Raw genomic sequence first — 23,961 nt, 5'->3', positions numbered from 1 at the left:
TGACCCCACCAGTGACATCTCCCCTAGACCCCATACCCTGTTTGTTTCTATTAAAACAGATATTTCACAGTTCCCTAAACCAGATAATTCTTTCTCTCTTGCCTCTGGCCTTTGCACATGTTATTCACTCAGCCTGAACCCCTACCCTGATTTTTAAGTGATGGCGTCTGGTGGTCCCAATCCCCCCTCCTTTTGTTGCTATGGTCCATCTCCTAACAGGCAATTCCTCTAGGGATAAAAAAAAAAAGAAAAAAAAAGAAAAAAAAATTCATCCATCCAGAGTCCATGTGTTCAGCTTCTGGCGCAAACAGAACTCAGGCATTTGTGGGGCCTCTTATGAATCCAGATACTCAACAAATTCGCATTGGCCACCTCTCTGTGGCAGAAGCTCTTCCGTGTCCTAAGGGCATGTGAGCGAAAGAAGCCAGCAAGCGTTCCTATCCCAGTGACTGTAATGTGCCATGGAGGGGGAGCAAGGCACACAAAGAGCTCAGCAAGGGGCTGCAGAGGAGGCTCAGCAGTTAAGAGAGCTTGCAGCTCTTACAGAGGACCCGAGTTCAGCTCCCAGCACCCCATCAGGGGACCCACAATCACCTACAACTCCAGCTGTAAGGGCTCTGAGGTCCTCTTCTGAGGTTCCTTGGATACTTGATTGTATACACATGGCACACACGTGGGCACACGCACGCGCATGGGCACACACACCCAGGCACATTGAAAATCACAGTAAATATGAGAATATAGGACAGGTCACAAGGTGATGGGGCTGAATGAAATACAGAAAAGAGCAAGAGTATTGATGGAGACTTGGAGACAGAGGGAGGGGTTGCTGCGCTTAGAGCGTCTGGAATTCTTCCCTAAGAGGCACTATTTGGACAGGGTGTCCAGGGGTGGGGTGCGTTGGAGAACTTCAGATACTGAGGGGAGAGTATCGAGGGTGGATAATGCCAAGTCAAGGTTCTCAGATGGAAGCAAGGTCAGCAAGCTGGCAGGAGAGGAGAGAAGGGGTGGGGCTGTGATCACAAAGGTCAAAGGGCAGATCATGTAGGGCCTTGTAGACATTCTGTCTTTAGTCCTGAGAGAGGCAGGGCCATTTTCCCCTGACAGCTTTACTGAGTATAATTTACATACTATAAAATTCATCCTTTGTAAGTGCACACGTAATGATGTCCAGTAAATTACTCTGCGGCACCTACACCACCATCCATCAGGATGTCTCTTGTACCCCTTCCTGCCTGTCACATCAGCCCACCCCCATCACCAGTCGCAAGCACACCAATCTGCCTCCTGTCTGTGGAGATACCGTTCTGGACATTCAGAAAGGAAGGCTTACGATTAGCACAGCTTTGGTCTTTTGGCTTTTCGTTCTTCATGGAGCCGAGCATCAGAGATGTTGGCTCTCAAAGAGCACCTTCATGGGTACAGACCACGTTACACACACACACACACAAACACACATGCACACACAACACACACATACACACACACTCACACACATATACACATGCACACATACATGCACACACACATGCAGACATATAGACACACACATAGACACATGCACACACATGCACACACACATACACAACACACACAACACACACATACATACACTATACACGCATACACACCACACACACTTACACACACACACACATACACACTCTCGCACAACCTCATTACAGAGGCGTGGGTGTGCTTCTGCTCTTTGGCTGAACTGTGCCGCCCTGTCTCTGTGTGGATGTTTGTCCCTTTGTCTCTGCCATAGATTCTTTGGAGTGGAATGACTGGATGGTAAGCTAAATTCATATTGAACTTTTTCAGACTGCTTTCAAATGGGCCACCATGCAGAGCGTGCTCTAAAATGAGTGAATGGAGGAGAGCTAGGTTTCTTAGCATGTTTAAACAAACATGCCAAACAGAGGACAAAGTGGGCCTGGCACAGGTACCTTGGGCCCATGCTTAGGCTAGCATTATAGGCCTCGTGGAGACCCTGGTCCAGGCCATCCCAGGATGCAAACTCGGTTTTTCCAGCCGTAGAAAAGAGCAGGGAGGCCATCCCCTCCCTCCACTAGGACCAATCCGCAGCCAGTTTCCTCGCAGCCAAAGCGTGAAAAGCGCTAGTCTGGAGAGGCACCCGCATCAGGCACGGACTTTTCGAAGCTGTGGAGCCCTCTCCCCGCAGGGAGATGACAAAATTTTCTTTGCAATTAAAATTCCTTTGAAACTGGGACCAAAGAAAACGCAAAGCAGAACGCTTTTCAAACGGAAGGGAACGCTCCTCTGTAGCAATTACCGTGCCTGCATTCCAACAGGCTGCTTCCTCCTCCCTCCTGCCGGCGGCGCTGGGAGCTGTCCTGCCTGGGCTCGGCTTCGGCATTCACCGCGCCCCCCAGGAGCCTTTTCCTGGATGGTCTCTGCTTTTCTGCTCACTCATAGCTTCTACCTCCCTCCCACATAACTAGCCTCCGTGCAGGCTCTGGCTGACGTGGTCCACTTCCTGTGAGACTCCCTTCCAGCCCAGTGAATGGCTCATCTGCTGAGCTGCAGTTCCATCTGTGTGCTTACCAGTCAGTCCTTCCTGGTACCGCTGCCTGCCGCCTTCCCTGGCTCACAGCTCACAGCCCTGCTCACCATCTCTGTTGGAACCTCATCTGAGCGAGATGCAAATACCTTTAAAGAGCCGGGAGGCTGCAGATCTGGCTCCAGGTCCTTCGTTGTTCAATCAGCAAATAGTTATTTTGTTTATTTTAGGGTCTCATTTAGTTCAGGCTGAGCTATAACCCTTGAGGTCTATCCCTCCCCACATCCCCCAGAGGCCGATTTCCTCCAGGTTACACCTCCCTTATGGCAACAGAGCTTTTCTAAAGTCCTATAAGCTGAGGACCAAATGTTCCAACATGTGAACCTATAAAGAGTTTGTTTTTGAGTAGGGTCTCATATACCCCAGGCTGGCCTTGAACTCAGCAAGTAGTTAAAGATGACCTTGACCTCTTGATCCCCTGCCTCCACCTCCAGGGTGTTGCTGGGACCACAGGTATGCACCTCATGTCTATTTTATACAGTGCTAAGGATCGGACCCAAGGCTCTGACCTGCAAGGCAAGCATGCTACTGCTCTAGCACAACAAATATTTATGAAGCCATTAAAATATGCCACATGTTGTGCCCAAGCCTTAGAGATTAGCCATCTCTGTTTAGAAACAAGGCACTGGGGTTTGGGGACAAGCCCTTCAGCTTAAAGGACCTAAGAATGTTGGATAAAATACAAAAATCATCTTATTAAAGCATCAAAGAGCTGACAAGCGAGCCCTTTGTAAGGAATTACCAGGAATTATTAGGTCAAAACTGGAGGGAAAACAGAAAGCCGGGGGCCGTTTGAGAGCAGAGAGGCAGTGTTTGCCCTCAGGACATTGGCTGATCCCAGAAAATGTGAATTCAGTTCTTAATGATCTCACAGTGTCAGGGGAATGGAAGTCCAAGTCCGTCGTTTGAAAGAGGAGGGAGCCAAAATGCAGACCATCTTCAGACCCACTGGGACTCTCGAGGGCCCCTGAGGTACAAATGAAACAGAAGGAACCAGCTGGGACTCACTGGGGCCACTCAGCCGCCCAGGAAATCCAGAGCTTCAAGTTTTAAAATCGAATGCACAGCCAAGTGCAAGTGCTTTGTAAAGAAGAGAAATTCCACTCTTCCAGGGCTTCAAGTTCTCTCCTAAGATAAAAACTAAAATACAATAGTCAACACACAGCTGGAGGAAGCCAGACATGTCCGAGAACTGCAGGAGCTGAGCAGGGGGGGGCACGACATGACAGAACGAGACACCCTTGCCTCTCTGGATGCACAGACCACAGGGGAGACAGATGTCATGCTTCTCCAGGACCGTCATAGTGCTGCCATGCCTCAGTTTCCCCTGCATCTCAGCAGCTTTGCTGTCTGGTCTCTGGTCAGCTCCATGGCTCCGTGTTTTAGAGGACCCTCAATCCCCTGCTTCACCCCCTCTCTGCTTCCTCTCTTGTGTGGCAGGGCCCTGAGTCTGCTGTCTCTCCTCTGCGACCTCAGCATCCCCTCAGCATTAAATGTCACCTGCAAGCAGAGGGATGGATCTGATTTATATCTCCAGTCTGGGCTTGTCCTTGGAGTTCTTTCCAGACTGTTCCTTGAACCTGCCTGTTATATGTCTCTGTAGGCACGTCTCGGGGACGTGTCAGGCATAGCCTACCTACACGCTCCCTCTCACCCCAGCCTCTGTTTCTCCGATTCCCTCCGTGTTAAATGTTGTCGCTGTCCACTGTGAAGCCATAACCCAAGGGTCACCCTGAAACCTTGGTTGGAACTGAAGTGGCAGGCAAGGTGACACCAGGTGGCCAGGTGGAGGACTGTTCAGGAAGAAAAGCGAGGGCTCCTGCCAAGAAGAGCTCCTGGCATTCTGGCTGGGACCACTAGACACATATTGGGGCCATTCACTGAGGTGACTTTGAGCTTGCTAGCAATGAGGCTTAGCAGGGCCATCTAAGTGAGGTGGGCATGAATGCCACAATTAAAATCAGAGAACTGGCCATAACCAGGACCTTGGAGGTCGGCAACCATCGTGGCGCTGAGGGTGACTGAGGCCGTCGGCATGAATGGGCTTACCCAAGAATTAGTGAAGAGTTTCAGTGGGGACTTAAGAGGCTACATTTGTGAAGGACAGCCAGAGGCATGATGGGAACACCAAAGAACGCCAGCTGTTCCATAAGGGTTCAAAGTCCACTGAGGATGAGGGGTGAGGACTGGGGACAATAGCTGGACAAGATGGCGTGGCAGTCATTGATGACTTCAACATGTTGAGGGCAAACACCTGGTCACAACTGATTGTAAGAACATGGGATCTGAGGCAAGGAATCTGGGGTTCTATCCCCCCCCCCAACCTGCTGAGTTCTCTAGCCACAGGAAGAGGTTGGTACAAGGAGATATGTGCTTAGCTCTTGTCAATTAGAATCTTCTGGAGGCATTTTCCACACTGATATCCAGGACCCCATTTGAGAAAAGTAAAGACAACGCAGGGAGTTTGCTGGGAGATGGGAGGGAAAGAGCTTTCTTTGGCTTCTGCTCTGGTCCAAAGTAAAGGGCCCTCTTGTAGTGATGGCCTACTACCCATCAGATCCCAGGGTGGCTTGGGGGCATTGTGGAGGGAGATGGGACATGAGAGACCTAGCCAAAGTGACCCTGAAACAGACTCGTTCTCACATAACCCAGGAATCAGCCTTCATGGGTGTGTCTCCCAGGTGACTCTAAAGACCAGTCAAATTGACAGTGAAGACAGCCATCACATCGGTTAAGCTAGAAATCACACAGATCCACCAGCTCGATCATGAGCACCTCTTACAGGTCCCATGTGTCCCCACCTCTTCAAGTCTCATACTAGGGGGTGACTCCGTGGGTGGAGGTCTCACAGCCAAGTCTAACAACCTGGATCTGGATCCCTGGCATCCATACAGTGGGAGGAGAGAGCTGAGTCGTCTCTCAAGCTGTCTTCCGACGACCACATTATGGTACACACACACACACACACACACACACACACACACACACACAGAGTAAATAGATAGATAGATAGATAGATAGATAGATAGATAGATAGATAGATAGATAGATAGATAGATAGATAAAATGTAAAGAAATTTAGAGAGTCTTGTACTGGGGTCAGGGATTCATTGTGCTTTCCAGAGAGGAACCATCATCCTCCTGGGTGGCCACAGGGAAAAGGAGCCGGAGTGTTTGGTGGCTTCTCAGAAGCCTCTGTTCAGGAAAGGGAGAGCTTTGCCACAAAGTCAGGAGCAGGTGACTGTCCTTAGACAAGAGGGCAGACAGGCCTGACAGAGACAAGGGTCCAGGGGGATCTATGTTAGGTGTTACCTGTATGGTGAGGTATTGCCAGACAGTAGGCAAAGGACTCCTGCGTGGAGGCTCACAGGGGGTCCCTCCAGGGCCTCAGAACTGGAGGTGAATCTTCCCCCACCCCCACAGGAGCTGCTGTGCTTGCGGTCCCCCCGCCCCGCCCCTCAGACTGTGATCCCCTCTCGCCTGTGGAAAACAATAGTCACAGCTCACCTGGTTCAGGCACTTGACTTTCCAGAGAATTACTTTGGTGTTCACCATCTACTCGAGCTTTGGAAGAAAAAAAAAAATCTTGGAGGATTTATTTTTCCCATTTTGCATAGAAGAGCACTGACGCTCAGAGAGGGGGAGCAGCTCCCCTTAGGTCACACAGCTGTAGGGGAGCAAAGCTGGGGACCCAGCTCAGCCCACGTGTGACTCCCCCACGGACCCCACCAGCCCCACTCCTACCTTCTCTAAAGCAATGAGCAAATTTTGGGGCTCCCCGTGCATCTCAGGCAGCCCTTCCATCAGAGACCCGTGTGTGAGTTGGCTTGCCATCCACAGCAGCTTCTAGTCCTCCACCCTAGTCCTGAGTCTTCCACAGATGGCTACCAAGGATGTCACCATCACCCGCAGCTTGAAATGCAGGAAGGAGAGGATTAAGCCTTGGAAGGGGTGCCAGCCTCCGCTCCTTCCCCTGCTGCAGCCTGGGCACGGAGATTAGAGAAGATTCCTTATCTGCCAGCTCCATCACTTGTCAGGAGAAGAAACGGAGAAACACCCCCTGCCCAGGCTTGGCACCTGCATTGACTATCTGTCGCCCCAGATGGGACCTGGCTTACAGTCTAGGGGATCACTGGGCCAGAGTGGATTACAACTCCAAGCATCCAGCCTGTGGCCATGGGACCTGGTAGTGGCACCCCCTCCCTGTGCTGGTCTGTTTGGGACACATCAGAGAGAGGGTTCCCAGCTCAGTCCAAATCCCCACCCCCACCCCTACCCCTGCCCCAGCGAGGCTCTGGGTCGAGCACATCTCAGTCTTCCCCAGACTGATATATCTTCCCCAAGTCTTCACACAAGCTATTTCCTCTGCCCGTGATTCTCCTCTCAGGGTTTTCTATGCTGAGCTCCTACATAATCTTCCAGGACAGTTCAAATGTCACCGCATTCGGAAGCCCACAAGAATAGCTGGATTGAGCTGATGCCTGGGTGAGACTCCATTTAAGAGATGGACTGGACACCCCTGACCTTACCCTGTAGGGCTGACATATAAAAGGGAGTTGTAAGTCCAGATGCCTCCAAGGGTGTTATGGAAAGGGACAGTCCCTTGTGAGCAGAATCTGGGTGAGGGAACACTTAACTCAGACCAAGCCCCAGGAGAAAAGAGGTAGGCCATGTTCCCTTAGTCTGTTCTTGCTTCTCCCTGGCTTGTAGGACTTGTGGGACCATGGAGCCCCAGGGTAGAAGTGTGGCTCAAACATTAGACGGTATGTTCTCGGGTAAGTCATTTGACCTCTGTGCTTCATATCCACGGCTACAGGAGCAGGGACTTCCTCATGGTGCTGTGTGAGAATGAAGTAGTTTATCGGTGCTCAGAGCCACGGTGTCAAGTCAGTGGATGGCGACCTTTTGGATGCTCTGCATTGGCAGATCCGAGTCCACTGTCACCTCATCCCGAGCCTCTCCGTCAGGAGTGAGAGCAATGATAGGTTTCCAATTCTGATCTTCTGGGATGCAGTGAAGCAGGGGTGGGGGTGGGGGGGGTGAAGGCAGGGGATAGGAAGAAGCAAAGATGGAGGAAGCCCCCAGAACGGAATGGAGAAAACCTGCGTTGAACAAGGCAGTTTGAAGCCAGAAAGCAGAGGGACCTTAAATGACGCAACGGTGTCTTCAAGGGACAGCTAGGCCTGGTCCGTTATTAGGTAACTGCTGAGGGAGTGATCTCGCTCAAGGAATATAAGCAGGCCCTGAGATCTGCAGTGACTGCCCTGACCCAAGACTGCAGTAACAGGTTCTAGAAAGACACTGGTCCCCTGCTGCGGCAACTCCGGCCCCACAACCAACGGTGTCTCTAAATTGACTTCACACACCAACCCCTAGATGACCATATGTGTCCTGGGGACAAGCCCCTAGCCACCTGTGCCAGTATCGAACAGGGCCTGGACAATGGATCCCTGTTGGCGTCTGTGCCCTAGTGACAGGGAAGACTGGGTGTGTGAGGCACACGTTCTCACTGTGGCTAGTGCTGCTGTTAGCTCGACTTCAAGTTTCTAGAAGCCCCACACTCCTGGCCTTTCCTCTCCCCACTGAGTAGGCGGTGGCCAGGCTCACTGAAGCCTGGGGCAGCCAAAGGCTCCAAGCCTGCAGCCTCCCCAAGGAGCCTGCCATGGTTACCAGCTGCCGGCAAGGAAGGGCCATAAATCCTGAGCGGGCTGGGGGAGGGGGGAGCCACGTGGGGGGCGGGAAGGGGGGCAGCTAAGTGGAATTGAATCTTGTTTAAGGAGGAGACCCACGCCTCCCCGGGCCTGTAATTTACTGCGAGGTTGACAAGATGAAAGCGGAATGTTCTGTGGTATAATCGCCCGGACCTCAGGGAGCTGCGGGAGATGAGCCGCGAGGCCAGCGGTGGCGGCCTGGCTTTGAGAGAGAGATCTGGGGCGCTGATCCCGCTGTGAGCACAGCAGGCGGCAGGCCCGGGGCTCCCTCCTCTGCGGATGGCAGGGCCTGGCTGGTTAAGCCCCGGCTCAGGCGGCATCCTGCCTGCTGTCATCTCTAGAGCTGAGGTCAGGTCCCCAGTCTGTGGTGGATTTGATTCAGTGGAATGCGCCACCCAGGACGCCTGTGTCTCGCAGCTGCAGACAGTTGGCGCGGAGGCTTTAATGGGGAAGTGCCCTAGCTACAGTGAGCGAGCATCCGACCCTAGGCCGTTGGTGGGCTGGGCAATCCAGTGTCTGGCGGGTTCAAAAGCCAGGCCTGGCTTGACATAAGATCCTCCCAGGGGCCTCCATGGAGCCTGCTGTTATCAATTAGCACACAGAACTCAACCTCAGGGCCCCTGTCCAGGCAGTGGGCTGGCACCTTCCGTCACTGGTGCAGGTGTGCGTGCGCATGCTCCGTGTTTGGGGAAGGGGGTGGATTGGGACTGAGAACCGTTTACAGATGAGGAGACTCTTTCCCAAAGAGAAAAAGATATGATGGTAGCCACAGAAGTTTGAGAGTTTGTGACTGTCAGCTGTCTCATCCAGCCCTGCCACACTGCAGAAGGGGGAGAGTGAGGCCCAGAGGGTTAGGGGTAGAGTCCAAGCTGGGTCACAGTAGAGGTCTGGGGAGCGCGATTCTGTCTCAGGAGCTGTCCCCACACTAGGCTAGTGGGCACAGCCGATCATCCCATGCCTTAGTAGCTGCAGACTGAAGCCTGTCAAACGCTGTGCCAGTTCCCAAGGCCATGACAGTAAATTAAGCGAGGTGACTCTTGCCTGTGAATCAAATACTCAGGAGGCAGAGGCAACAGGATCAGAGGTTCAAAGTCTTTTTTCTTTTTTCTTTTTTTTTTTTCTGTATTGTGAGTTTGAGACCAGTCTGGGCTACTGAGATCCCATCTCAAAAAAACTAAACAAAGTAGGGCCCATGAGATGACTCCGTAAAGCGCTTTCCGTACAGCTCTGAGGACCTGAGTTTGTGTCCCCAGCACTCACAAAAAGCTAGGCACAGGGATGTGTATCTGTCACCCCAGAACTGAGAAAGCAGAGACAGCAAGATCTCTGGGGCTTAACAGCCAGGCAGTCCAGTCAATCCGCAGTCTCCAGTTCTACGGAGAGACTCTGTCTCAAAAGAATTAAGTAGAGGAGCTAGAGCAATGGCTCAGCTGTTAAGAGCACTGGCTGCTCTTGGAGGGAACTGGGGCTGAGTTCCCAGCACCCACGGGGCAGCAAAGCCATCTGTAAGTCCAGTTCTATGGGAGCCAATGCTCTCTCCTGCCCTCCACAGGTATCAGGTGGTGCACAGATGTGGCGTACGTGCAAGCAAAACATCCATACACATAAAAGGAAAGACAGAAAAATAAAGATGCAAAGGCACTAGAGGATGACCCTGGACACCAACCTTTGTCCTGTACATGTACTGCGTACATAAGCACAGGCATACAGACATGCACATGCACCCCATGTGTATACCCACACATGTCTACACATAAGCATGCAGAGAGAGAGAGATGGGAGTGAGCTGGACCATGTACCCTTCAAAGTCAGACATGTAGTGGGTACTGGATGCCCTATTCCCTGCCCAGGGCTACCAGCCCAGTGCCAAGAGCTGCCACAGAGCCTTTCCAGAATAGCCAGGCTGTGCCGCCAGACATCCTCCTCCAGGTCCTGGCTTCCCTGCTTCCTGGCTAGCTGTCACCCAAGTCAAGTGACTCTACCTCTCTGTGCCCCAGTTTCTAGAGGTGACCATCTACTCCCTAGTGACTTGGGCAGCACCGGGAGCCCAGGGAAGTGCTCAGTCCAGCAGGCAGAGAGTACAGGCTTTTACTTTCAGTTCATCCAATGTTCATGTCTCTCTAGCCTATGGAAAGTTCTGGAAATAGTCTGTGTCTTCTCATGTGATCGTTATGGTCATTGTATCAGACGTTCCAGGGCTGGGTGGAGGGCTGGGTTCTGAATAAGCCCCCCTTTGTGGCTGCCGTGGCCTGTGATGAGCGCTGGGTAGCAGTTACAGCCTTCTATTGTAAAGAAGCCCAGGAAAGGTAGAGACTAGTCCAAGGTCACCCAGCATGGAAGTATCAGAGCCTGGCTTCGGCCCTGTCTGCCTCGCCTTCCTTCCCAGGGAGTTTTCTCCTACACCGCAAAGGCACAGACGCCTTAATGTCATCTGCTTGGGTTGCAGTAAAAATTAACTGCCCCGAATACGAGTCTCATCATGCGGCTTCTGAGACCGGGAAGGCTGGCAGGGACGTGTGACATGAGCCCCTGGGGTATCCATCTACTCCCTCCATGCCTCCTAGAGGCTCTTCTCCATCTGCAGCTCTCCTCTGACATGGCTTGGTCACACACACACACACACACACACACACACACACACGCACGCGCGCGCTCATACACACGTGTGCACACACACATGCATGTGCATGCACACGTGCGCGCGCACGTGCACACACACACACACACACACACACACACACACACACGGTCCATGGTGGGTGACGGCTGAAACCTTGAATGGCAGAGCTGAGACAAGGGCCAGGCTTCTGTCACCACACCCAGCTCCCTTCTGAATTTGGCTGCAGGGTCCCTCGGGTCCCTCCGTTCTCTTCCAGTCTAGGAGGTAAGTTTATCACAGGGTGAAGCTTCTTGCCTAGGAAGAGACAGGCTGTGGGGACAGGAACCTCTCTGTAGCCCAGGACTGCTCTACCCACAGCTACCTACCCCAGCAGCTGGGGAAAGTTGAAAGTTCTCAGGAGGAGGCATCAGGGCCCTGGTCGCATGGAGGAGCTGAGACCAAGTGTGTGCTCAATGAGAGCATGCTTGGCTCTCAGAGAGAGCAGACAGAACACCAGGGGACAGACAGACCAGGAGGTAAGGTGGGGGGAGAAAATATAAGGGAAAGAATAGGAAAGCCAGAGAAAACGAGAGGGAGGGCAGACAGGAGGAGCAGGTAGAAGAACCGTGACAGTTATGCAGTGGAGCACTATACAGCCGTAAAAAAGATCCAGATTACAGAGCTAAGGGGACTCTTGTGGATACGGCGTGAAAGGAAAGACCCAAAAAGATGTATACAATAGGAGCTCAGAAGCAAGCAAAACAACAAAATAGCCAGGAGTATTCAGTGTAGTGGCCCCAGGCAGTCAAGTCAAGGGGCGCTTCCCGAAGGTACGGCAGGAGGGACTTGTTGCTGGGTCTCAGAGGACAGAGGGCAGGGTTTCTGGAGAGGGGACGACTTTCAGGGTTTTGATCGAAGGGTAGATCCATTTTTCCATTTTGTAATTATTAGTTACAGTATGCGTTAATGATTTCTGCCGTTTTCAGCATCAAGACTGAAATCCAATTTTAACCGATTATGAAAAGTCCAGAAAGGGGAGGGGGCAAAGAGGAGAGGGGAAGGGGGCTGGTGACCCACTGTGAGGAGGGAGAGGGGCAGCCTCTTGGGGCTTTGCTTGGCTGGCACCACAGCGGGTCCCTGCCCCCCAGCCGGCCACGTTTGTAAAATGGAATAAATATTGACACGGCCAGGATGGTATTCAATTTGTCCTGATCACTGGGCTGCGGTGAGTTCTGACAGGGCGCGGTGTAAAACAGCAGCCGGGATGTAATTTCTACTGTCAACATGATGTACAGCGAGGCTGTGCCTGCGGCACTGCAAGCGGGCAGGGCGGGGGCGGGGCACAAGGCAGGTACAACCCGGACACCTGGGACAGAGAATGAACACACTGCCCCTGGTCTGGCAGCTGGCAAGCAGCAGGCACCCAGGAAGTGCTTGAGCACCCATGCCCGTGTCCACATACATGCCCACAACGCTCCTAGCTGGCAAGGGAAGTCAAGTTGGGTCTTGAGTGTCTGCCCTGGCTTGGTCCAAACTCAAGGGTGCCCTTCCCCCAAGCCTCTCCACCCACCCACCCTCCTTGCCCATCTTTATTTGCCTTTGCTTGACACAGCCTGTGGGAATTCCAGACCTACCACTGACTGTGTGACCTTGGGCAAGTCCTCAGCCTGTCTGGGCCACTGGTCCTCTTTTCTGGAATAGAAATCTGAAAGACAGCCATTCAGAGAACGCAATGAGAGGGTTGGTGTGTGTCCCTCGTTTAGCTGTCACCTCTTATTATTAGCTAATTGGATGACTCCGTGCCTGGCACAAGAAGAGGCTCTGTGAGGGTGGCTCAGCATTGTCTGCACTGACTCATGGTGCTGCTCGCTCGCTCGCTCGCCTGTCTTCTCTGCTGCCATGACCTGCGGAGGCTGTTTCCCCAGAGTACCCAGGTCCTGGCTCCCACAGTCTCCTTCCCGGAGTGAGAGGGTAATGAGGGAGATGGTGATGACTTAGTTTATGAGGTTACATGAGGAACGGAGAAGGTGGCGCTTGTGAAGTGCGGGACGTGCCTGGCTCTTAGTAGGTGATCAATACACGTCAGCGAAAACAGAAAAATAAAACCGGGAAGCCGTCTGCCTCCTCCCGCCTCCCTCAGGTCAATCTATCATGGAGTCTGCTCCGTTCTGCTTCCTAAATATTTCAGAGCTGTCAGTTTCTCTCATCCTACAGCGGCCTCCCAGGTCTCAGCCACCACCGCTGTCTCCCTGAGACACCACCTCCACCTCCGCCTTCTGAGGTTGTTCCTCAAGGCACAGACAGGGCCACCTCTTTAAACACAAGCTGGTGTCCCTTTCCTAAAGACCCCTCCCTACCTTCTAGTGCTCCAAGCCCTGTATCCCGTCTACGCTGTAGCTAATTTGGTTGTTGTTGTTATTATTATTGTTGTTGTTGCTATTGTTTTGGTCTGTTTTTTTAAGATAGGTTCTCCTTGTAGCCCAGGTTATCCCAAACTCACTAAGTAGCTGAGAATGAGCTTGAACTCCCAATCCTCCTGCCTCCAACTTCCACACACTAGGATGATAGGTGTGCACCTCATCAGACTAGTATAGTTAATTTTTTTTTCAAGACAGGGTTTCTCTGTGTAGCCCTGGCTGTCCTGGAACTCACTCTGTAGACCAGGCTGGCCTTAAACTCAGAAATCCGCCTGCCTCTGCCTCTGCCTCCTGAGCGCTAGGATTATACCATTGCCCAGCGTATAGTTAATTTTTATCACCACCTGCCCATGACCTTTCAGCTCCCACCTTGGCCTGAAATGTTCTTTAGACTGTCATGGACCTGGAGAGTTTTGCCTCCAAGTCCTTTCCAGGGGACCATTCTTGCCAGTTCTCGAACCAGCAGTGAGGTTGCGTCCCTCATACATATGAGGGGGTGCCTGTGTTTTATCTTTACTGAAGTTTATTGACCCAGTTGGGAACTGCACATCTATAGCTGTCTGTGGGATTAGTGCATGGGTGAGTCTGGGCATGTTCACACATGGGGTTACAGGCAGGGGCGGGACAGGCACTGGGCTCACTCAGTGGGCTCCTCAGTCTCCAGTATGGGTCTGGCATCTAGTAGCTACTCAGTTGATATTTCATGAGTCCAGGAGTGGTAGAGGCAGAGGGAAAGGAAACTGCAGCCCTGTGGTGTGGGAAAAGAGGAGGAGAAGCAGACACCTCCCTCTTTCCCATGCTCCTCTCCCTGGACCAGGTGGCCAGGCCGCCACACTCCCCTTCTCAAGCCTTCATATGTCCCGAGCCCTGCAGTAAAGTGGGAACGAGGGATAGAGGGCAGCAGCTGCGGCCCCCACAGCCAGGAGGCTAACACTAAAACCCAGGGAGAGCCAACTCCTGAGCCCTCATCCAGTCAAACACAGACTGGGAAGACTGGAAGTGACTGGGAACTCCCTATGCCAGGATGAGACAGAGGGACTGAATCTGGGAGTCACTGGGCAAGACAGAAGAGCAGGCCTGCCCCAAACAACAAAAGCCAAGGCCCTGAGGCTTGAACGTCCTAAACAGCAATGTCAGGTTCCTTGCTGACACCCTACTGCTGTGACAGAACACTTCGGCAAGTCGGAATTTTCAGGAGCCAAAGTTCATTTGTACTGGGAGACTCAGAGACTTTCCCCCACGGCAGGCTGGTTTTGTCCATCAGATAGGGAATAGGTAGTGAACTGAAGTTGTTCATTATGCAGTAGCCAGGAAGCTGCGCAAGAGAGATGGAGGGAGGAACCTGGGAAAAGTATGTCTTTCAAAGGCCTGCCCTGTGACTTACTTTTCCCCCCACAGCCCATTGAGGTAGAGTCTAGCAATAGTTGATCACTACTGAGGTCAGCGCCCTCATGATCCAATCACTCTCAAGGCCCTGCCTCTGGCTACCTTGGGTTGGAGCCTTGGAGCCTTTTACATGTGAGCACCTAGCAGGAGATTTCAGATCCAGAGCATGACCAGGATATCTGCCCTGGAGTTGGGTCCAGGATACCGGGCAGAGATGGTGTAGGTTCGGGTCCTACATGAGCTTTGGATTCAATAGATCGGAGTGCAAATCTAGGTTCCAAGGCCAGCCAGGGTGTGACCTGGGTGAATTCCATAACCTCTCTGTGCCTCCGTTTCCTTACCTGGAAAAGCAGTGCTCCCCCCACCCCCTCCAAAAGCTGGAAGAGAGCGGACAAAGCCTGTGACCTACATGGGGATGGATGAACACAGCCTGGTCCTGCAGAAAGAGGCCAGGGAGGTTTTGAATCTGTTGATGGTACCCCACGGCATGCTCAGCATCAATGAGCCGGCTGAGACCCTGGGCGGCCTGTGTAGGGGGTGGATTGAGTCAGCAGGGGAAGGACGCCTCTCTGGTCCCCTCCTTCCTTATCTCCAATCTTTCCTCACTGGATACATCTGGTTTCCAAGCTGAGAAGTCCTGGAAGACCCTGGACCCACGCCAGCACCAAGGGTGTTGGTGCGACCCCACTCTGGCCACACATGTGTTCTTCACTGTTCAGGCTCATGCTCCATGTGCGGCAAGCTTGCTGAGGACTGGGCCAGCTGGGCTTCTTGTTTACAGTCCCACTGTGCCTTCTCCTTGGGATCTTGAGAGGGAAATAGTCACAGGGTGGCTGGCCCAGCGCCCTCTTTACCTCACAGGTCCTGCCTGAGACACTGGGACCCGTTTTTCCCCAAGGTCGAGAACTAAGCTGGTAGAAATGACATCCTCCAGGGATCAGGCTGCAGCTGGACACAGTGTGTTCCAGGTCCAGGATCCAGCAGGCATTGTGCCTTTGGGACTTGGATAGGGCAGGTAGATGCCAGCCTGCCAGGCAAAGGGCCCATTGGCAGGCCTGGGAGTCAGGAAGGCATGGGGAGAGAACACACATAAGCCTGCATTGTCAAGAGGAAGGAGCAAGGGAATGGAAGGATGGATGGATGGATGGATGGATGGATGGATGGATGGATGGATGGATGGATGGATAGATGGATGGACGGATAGATGGATGGATGGACATCCCTACCCTGCATCTCCCTGCCCCAGGCACCAACCCCTCCCAGTGACCCCAGCAGCTGTCTTCCTCTGTGCCAATCAAACTGAATCTCCACTCTTCTTGGCACAGGACCCCAGTGCCTCTCACGTGTGGGCCTGGCTAGCCATTGTTCACAAAATGCATGAGCAAATTAATGAAAGAGTGTATGAGCAGCCTCTCCTAGTCTTTTTCCAGCCAAGATACTTGGTATATAACAGGAGTCCAAGGGAAGCCAGCAAGTGACCGGAAACAGATTTGCTGGTCTTCCAACATTACTGCTCAACACTAGTTCTCTCTCCAGCATCAACCTCCACATCTGACCTTGTCCTCCCAAGGCAGCACAGCCAGCCACAGTTCCAGATAAGAAAAAGGAGGCTCAGAGAAACAGTGGGTTAGCTAGGCACCCCACAGTCCTGCAACAGCTAGGAGTCAGGCCTCAGCCTGACTGTAGCCTCAGGGGTGCTAAAGGTTCGATTCCACCCCTCTGTCTGGGACTGGGAGATGAACTGGAATCCGAAGGAGCAGGCTGGTATGACTGCACTATGAAGTCTTTCTGCTTTGTCTTGAATGAATGTCGCTGTGCCCAGCCCTCTCCTGGCTCCTGGCAGAGTGCTCAGCTGGGAGACAAATGTCAAATAGGCAGGAAAAGCCCTTGTCTGTCCCTAGGGAGACAGCCAGATGACAAAGGAGAGCTGGCACCCTTGTCTTGGCAGTGGTGGTGCCAGGGTACTGAGAAATCCAGACAGGACGTGCTGTCCATTGCTGCAGAGTGCAGAAGGACAGAAATAGTATGGGCAGGCAGTGGCTATGCCCAGAGCGCAGGCAGAGCTGAGGACAGCCGGGGCAGAGGCAGGGCTCCTCTGTGATGGCGAAGGTCACCTTCTCCCAGGAAGTCTGGGCTCTGTCTGGGGCAAGCCTCTCCTGAGTCCCTCCCAGGTCCCAGTATGTGATTCACTCTGGAAATAGGGACAGTCTTCACTACTTAAAACCCTGTCCTCATAGCTGATGGCAAGCCCAAGATGTAGCCTCAGCTAGGCCGATCTAAGGGGATTCTGGGTGAGAATAAGAACCTAGAGAATCCAAGACCAGGGCAAGTCAATTCCGTGGTTCCAAGAGATCATTAGAGACAAATGTCTCCATCTTTTCTCAGTAGAATTTTCCAGCTTGGAATACCTCTCTTTTTATCATCCCAAAATGGCTGCTGTTGCTCCAGTCATTTCCTACGCATGCACGCAGAAAACAAAAACCATCTCCTAAGGCATCCCCTTTTACTAGGAGTAGAAATATTTTCCAAGATGCTTCCCAGAAGATAGCCTTTTATAGTTTATTGACCAGAATTGTGTTATAGGACACTCTGTAAACCAATTACTGGTGAGGAGAAGGGAAACGGCTCTTACTGGTGACACTAGTCACTGCTCACAGAGGAGAGATTCAGCAGCCAAGGCCCCAGTAAGAGAGGACGCTGAACTGAAGTAGAGACGAGAAAGAATGGAGGTTGAACCAGCTCTTCCCAGCCAGCGGTGGCTTGTGACTCCTCAGCATCCTTTTCAGTCACCACAAACCCCAGCCATGCACATGGCCCCATCTCTGGTCCCTCCAGCTCCTGTGCTCAGTCCTCCTCAGTGACTTCCTGCCTCCTCTCCTATCCGTGCTTGATCCCTCTGCTCCTGTGGCCTGATCGCCGTGCTTTTTGCTTCTTTTAAATGCTCTCTGCTACTCATCTCAGGCATGTGTGTCTAGTCAGCACTTGGTACGTATTAAGAGGCAAATGGGAAGTGGCACCTTTTCCCCACTGCAAGGAAAATGATTCGCAAGGGCTCTGGCACCCAGATGGGGACTTCTTGAGGGGAATGAGTGTATCTTTATTGTCACAATCATTCCAGGAATCTTGAGCTCCCTGTCTGACTTATCTGGTATTCAGAGGGTTTGGAGAAGGATGGATAGATGGATGATTAATGTACGGATGGATGAATGGATGGATGGATGGATGGATGGATGGATGGATGACTTAGTGACTGCAAAGATTAATTGGATGGATGAGTAGATAGATGGATTAAGTGGAATAAATAAATGGATGGAATGGATAGTTGGATGGATGGGTAAGTGGATGAATAAGTGAAATATTGGATAGATGGATGAGTGGGTGATTAGATAGAATAGGTAGATGAATGAATGAATAGATGGATGCATGGCTGGATGGCTGGATGGATAGATGTATTATGTATGTAGGCGTGCATGTGAGGATGGATGGATAAATGTATGTATGCAGAGACAGAAAGGTGGAAGAATGATGGATGCATGGATGGATGAGTGGATGATGGATAGATGGATAATGGATGGATGAAGGATGGATGGATGAATGATGGATGGATGATGGATAGATGAATAATGGATGGGTGATGGATGGATGATAAATGAATGATGGGTGGATTAATGATGGATATATGGATAATGGATGGATGATGGACGGATAGATGGATGGATGGATGGATGGACAGATGGACAACATTCCCTTTAGACAATGATTTCTCCATGACATCCCCGAGGCAGACAACTACTACTCCTTCCAGTGTTCTTTGCTGGCCCCTCCTCCCTAGCTTCTCGACTTCCCTATTGTTTCACCTGAATTCCTTGTCCAGATCTGAAGTTTACCCTCAGCTAGAACTCAGCGCTGAACACCTGACCCTGGGCGGCACCACACTGCCTTCCACAACATTCTGACATCACATCCAGATGTGGTCCTCTCTCCCTGCCATGTCTTCAGTGCCACATGAAGAGACCTCCCTGTGCCACTGTGGTCAGGCTGCTTGCCCCCCCTTTCAGAGCTGTTGACACTTCCCACAGTCAAGGCTTCTCAGAACCAGCCTAGACACTCCTGGCTGTCACAACTCTGCACGTGTGTGTGCTCTTGTGCGTGGTGTGTGTGTGTTCACTATACTCCTATGCTCAAACCTACCTAGAATTCCATCCTCACGGTATAAAGTTGAGAGACCTTAGATTCTGACACTCCCACCGGCTGCCCACGGGGCCACACCAGGCTCCCCGATGTCCTCTCACTTTCCATGTGCTTGGATCCCATGGCCTTTGCTCTTTCCTCTACCTCAGACCAGAGCACTATTTTTAGTGTTATGGCATCTCCTCTCTGTGTGAACAGAGCCTTTTTTCAAATAATATCTTTATGGCAAGCCTTCCCTAGCCACTCTGTACGAGTTATCATTTAAAACGGTTGCTAAGTTGATAGATGATTAATAAGCAAATGGATAGATGATAAATAATATATAAATACACCCCCAACCCTGTGACTCTGCTTCATTTTCTCAAGAACACCTGACCATTATCTAATACAATTTTCTGTTACTGTAACAGAATGTCAGAGGCTGAATAAAGTATAAATAGAAAGGTAGCCATGACGACCTATGCCTTTGATTCTAGCACTCAAGAGGCAGAGACAGGCAGATCTGTTACTTTGACGCCAGCCTGGTCTACACAGTCAGTTCCTGGCTAGCCAGAGCTACATAGAGAGACCCTGTCTCAAAACAAACAAATGAAAAACTCACAGCTCACAGGAGTTTGTGTGTATCCTAGAGGTTGGGAAGTCTAAGGATATGTTGAAGGTGTCAAGATGGCCCAAGGTAAAAGAGGAAACAAGAAGAGAGACTTTGGGGATCCCCATCTCTAGGGATCTGCATTAGTTCGCCAGAATAACCCAACCAGTCCTTTAAGGTCCCACATCCCAACACCCTTAACTGTCACTCAAAACCAAAGCAAACCATGTCAGACATGTCCATTGTTCACACCTGTGTCTCCTCGTCACAAAGCAAGGTGTTTGTTTATTTCCGCTGAGCCCAGATTTGTGACTAGCAGAGAGCCCCATAACCTCTGTGACATAGGCAGCTGCCAAGTGTGAAATGCGGTGTGTGCACGTGCACCCCGTGGACAGATTCGGGTGACAGGCCAGGCCGAAGAGCACGTAAGGCAAGGCCAGCGTTGGGTGAGCCTGGCCTGGACTCAGATTCTTAATCTCACTTGGGATTAAATAGCTCAGAGCAGGAAGTTGAGCCCTGTGACCCAGGGGGAAGGCTGCCAACACGCCTGGAGGCTCACACACAGTCAAGGAGAGCTGGATGGAACCTCAGGGTTTCACTGCCGGCCAGACAGAATGCCAGGGCAGGGTCCTGAGGTGGGTGCCCTCAGGCGATGCTGAACCGGGAGCAGAGGGGAGAGCCCCCCCTCCCTGCTGCTGCTGCACGGGCAGGAAGGCAGTCCAGGGTGCACAGAGCTGGCAGGCAGCCAGGGAACCTGGCCAGCTGCCAGAGGGAGGGCCTGAAGGCTGAGGTACAAAGGCCCAGGCCAAGCTAGGGGAAGGCAGGGTCCCTGGGGTGAGTGCACAAAAGATCAGCCTCATCCAGGCAGGTACACCCAGTGGGGACCTCATCTCCCATTCCCCTTGTATCCAAGCTTTGGGTTCAAGCTTTGCTCTGGCCCAGGTAATCTATGTAACTTTCAGAGAGGGTATTGGAGCTCAACCTGCTCTCTCTCTGAAGTGGGGGTCTGATTGCAGAGCTTAGCTGTCTTCTACAAAGTGTTCGCCCTTACCTCATCCCCAGTTCCTCAGACACAGACCTGCCTGGACTTCAACAGAACAGCTGCTGGCTCCAGCCTCAGGACCTTTGCACGTACTGCTTGCTGCTCTGTCTGGCTTCACCGCCTCAGTCCTCTGAGAGCCCCATCCCCAGCCCCTTCCCATAATCCCCCTCTTCCTTCAGCCTTTCTGCCTTATCTTTGCCTCTTTTCCATTCCTGCTCTTAGTACCTGAAGTATATGAAATGGACCCACCCTTTTACACCCTGCTCCCTGCCCCCACACACCAGAACTCTTTTGCTGTGTTCCCAGTGCCCAGCTTGGGTGCTGGTGTCTGGTAAATGCTAGTAAACCCTTATGGAGATTGTAAAGAACGCCGGAAATTTGCACCTCTCTCCTAATAACAGGTCTCATCCTGCTGCCTCACAGATATTAAAGGTGTACTGAATGAGTGAGGGAATGAATGAATGAATGAGATTCTTTTCTGTCTCCTAGATTGCATTAGACAGTACTGTTTGATAAATGAATGAGTGATTGAATCCCTGCGTGCCCCTCCACCCTTTATAAGAGGTGTTATAAACAAAGAAATAAAGAGGGAGGCGGAGCCAATGGCTACAAACACTGGGAGGAGCTTCCCGTGGACCCCGCCTCCCAGTCCGTAGCTCCGCCTCCCCAGTCCTTGGCACCACACATCCCTTCCCGCTCTCCCCTCACGTTGCTGCAGGGCCATGCAGCCCTGCAACTGTCTGCTGGAGCCAGGGGAACAGTTCCTGAGGCGGGCGAGGCTCATGCAGGGAGCTCATAAGCTCCAGGAAATGAAAGCTGCGAAGGGCACCCCCTCCTCACCCATAACTCCAGCCTCATTACAACCAGCCAGGCCATCTTGCGAGGAGGAAGCAGAGCCAGGCTCCCCCAGGCAATCGTGCGGCAGGGACAACAGGGACACCTGTGTGGAAGAAATCATACACAGGGCACAGAATGGGTGGGTGGGGACTCTAGCGGGAGCTGCACCCAACTGGGCCTAGGGGGCAGAGGGTACAGCACGTCACAGCCTGTCCCGTGTTCCTGTGCACTGTGGCTGTTTAGCCTAGAGACCTGGGCACTCAGAACCTGGAGAGTCACATCTGTCATCCGCCTCAGCCCCCCCAGGATGGCATGACCCTCCCCCACTTCAGTACTGTTCGAAGGAGAAGGCCCACATTCCCCATCCCAAACCTTTGAAGTACTTCCTTGTCCTCAGGAGGCCCCACCCCCTCTGCCCAGCCACACCCTCCTCTGCACTGTATCTAAGCCAGCCTGCACTCAGAATATCACCCCTTCCCAACTGCTCAGGTACCTCTTCCTCCAGGAAGCTGCCCTGATTTCTCTCCCTTCCAAACATCTGTACCCCTCAGTCTTCAATCTGTCCTCTCTACACTGGCCACATTCCCCTCATGTGCTGCGACGGTCTTGCCTCTTGTGACACTAAGCCATGGTCATGTTCTACCTTGGTTCTCAGCGGCTAGGCTGAGCCTGGCTCAGGGCCGAGGCCAATGGACAGAAGCTAGAGTGAGCATGGGCTAGTGAACCCTACCTCTGTTCTTTTCTCAGTACCTGAAATTCCTGGTGGAAGCGTGGCTCTCCCACAGACACCCACATCAAGCCATTATTTCTCATTATGGCTCCAGTAGGCGTGAGTGCCTCAGAGCCGTCCTTGCTGAGAGCAGAATCTGAGGGAAGGGAGATGGATGGATCTGTGGCCAGCCTGTGTTGGGTGGGGAGTGGGGGTTGGAAGGTTGACTGTGGGGAGAGGATAGAGTGACTCTATCCAGAGTCACTTGGGTACTCCAAGCAAGGCCCTCTGGGGCTTCGGGGATCTCTCCCCACACAGCTTATGAAGGCGGCAGCTACCGGCAGGCCTCCCCTGGGTCTCCTGCTGCTAGGCAGAGCTGAGGAACCATTCCCAAGCTGCACACAGGAGGCCTGGGGCTTCTGCCTCCAGGAGCCCTTCTAGAAGCTGCCTCTGTGGGGACTCCAGAGGCTCCCACTGTGCCAGAGAATTCATCAACCAGGAACCAGGCAGGCAGCCTCTGAATCTGTTTTGGGGCCCTGGGGGCTGGAGCAGCAGCTGGAAGAGTTGTGGGGAGCAGGGGTCTTAGAAGGTGAAGGAAGGGACCGGAACGTGGGGAGAGTGAGCTATCAACAGTCCCTAATATGTCTGCTCCTGCAAAGGACAGGCACACCGTAGGTGTTTAATTAGTTACTGCAAGGTTAGTGGGAGTCGCAGCCTGCCCTAAGACAGAGCCTCATGCCATGTTTTTTCTTTTGTCCCACAGGTTCCCTATGGATCTAGATGACCCCTAGTCCCAGAAGGACTCCAAGATCCTTTTGCCTCCGCTGACCACACTGTCTGGGCGCAGGAACCATGGAACAAGCCCTATTCAGGAACAACTGCCGGGCTGCCTGGTGACTGGACCTAGGGCTTCAGCGAGGGGGGCGCGGGCCAGGACCGGGTGTCCATGCCCGGGTGCGGCCGCGCCCCCTCCCAGTCCAGCCCGGCATCCCCGAGGCTGAGGTCACCATGTGACGCAGCACCGTTGCGGTGCCTCTGGTCCATGCTCCGGGGCTTGGCCCGCGCCATCAAGCATGAGGCCACGGCCGGAAGGGGCGCTCCGGGCGGGGGCTGCGCTGTCGCCTGTGCTGCTGCTTCTGCTACTGCTACCGCTGCTGGGGCACCTGTGGGCCGCAAGCACACCTGCCCCATCCTCCTTGTCACCTGGGACTCAGGAGGAGAACCAGCTGGGTGCAGGCCGAGTGAAGCGCGGTTGGGTGTGGAACCAGTTCTTCGTGGTGGAGGAGTACACGGGGACAGAACCCCTGTACGTGGGCAAGGTAAAGTGGGGCCCACTGTCCAGCCCCGACTCTGGGGACACCCACTGGTAGTCCCGGTCCCTGTTCCCTTCCAGCTATCTCCCATCCCATGCTCTCTCCACGGCCCCTGCCTTTCCACTGTCGATGCAGTAGGGGAGCCCAGTTCATGCCTGGGTACTGTGGGGACAGCCAATAAGTTCACAGATTGGATCATGTCCCCTGTGTCCCCTGGCCACTTTCCTGGACCTCAATAACTTATCTGAGGTCATGCCTGAGTTTGAGCCTGCTTTCTGCAGAGCCGAGGTCTTCCTTCGCGGTGCCTCCTGCCACACGGTCACTCTCCTTCTGAGCTGCATGGCTAGCCTGGTCTTAGGACTTTCTGAAAGGCCATCATGAGTCCCAGGCATCTTCTGTTGTCCCTCTCACCAAGCTGCCTAAGCTGTCCCTTCTCCTTCCTGCCCCTTCCTCTCATACTCGGTGCTTGACACTCTTAACTACATGGTCTCAACTCAAATGCTGCTTCCTCAGAGAAGCCCTCCCTGACTACACCAGGCTAGGACACGGACACACACACACACACACACACACACACACACAC

At 52.7% G+C, this 23,961-nt stretch overlaps 1 protein-coding gene across 2 annotated transcripts in view; it reads left to right on the top strand.

Annotated features, from left to right (window-relative positions):
* Positions 1 to 23,961, top strand: part of Cdh22 (cadherin 22) — a 123,892-nt gene that overhangs the window by 30,848 nt on the left and 69,083 nt on the right. Inside the window, exon 2 of one of the 2 annotated variants that reach the window (XM_029537033.1) lies at positions 22,829 to 23,371. In XM_029537033.1, coding sequence (XP_029392893.1) covers positions 23,012 to 23,371 — 360 coding nt within the window. In that variant the 5' untranslated portion in view covers positions 22,829 to 23,011. Of the gene's footprint in view, positions 1 to 22,828; positions 23,385 to 23,961 lie in introns of both variants that reach the window. The other variant, XM_021193691.2, reaches the window with a different exon arrangement.

This window comes from Mus pahari, chromosome 3, assembly GCF_900095145.1.
Source record: "Mus pahari chromosome 3, PAHARI_EIJ_v1.1, whole genome shotgun sequence".
Lineage (NCBI taxonomy): Eukaryota > Metazoa > Chordata > Mammalia > Rodentia > Muridae > Mus > Mus pahari.
This window is presented reverse-complemented; position numbering and strand designations above follow the sequence as displayed.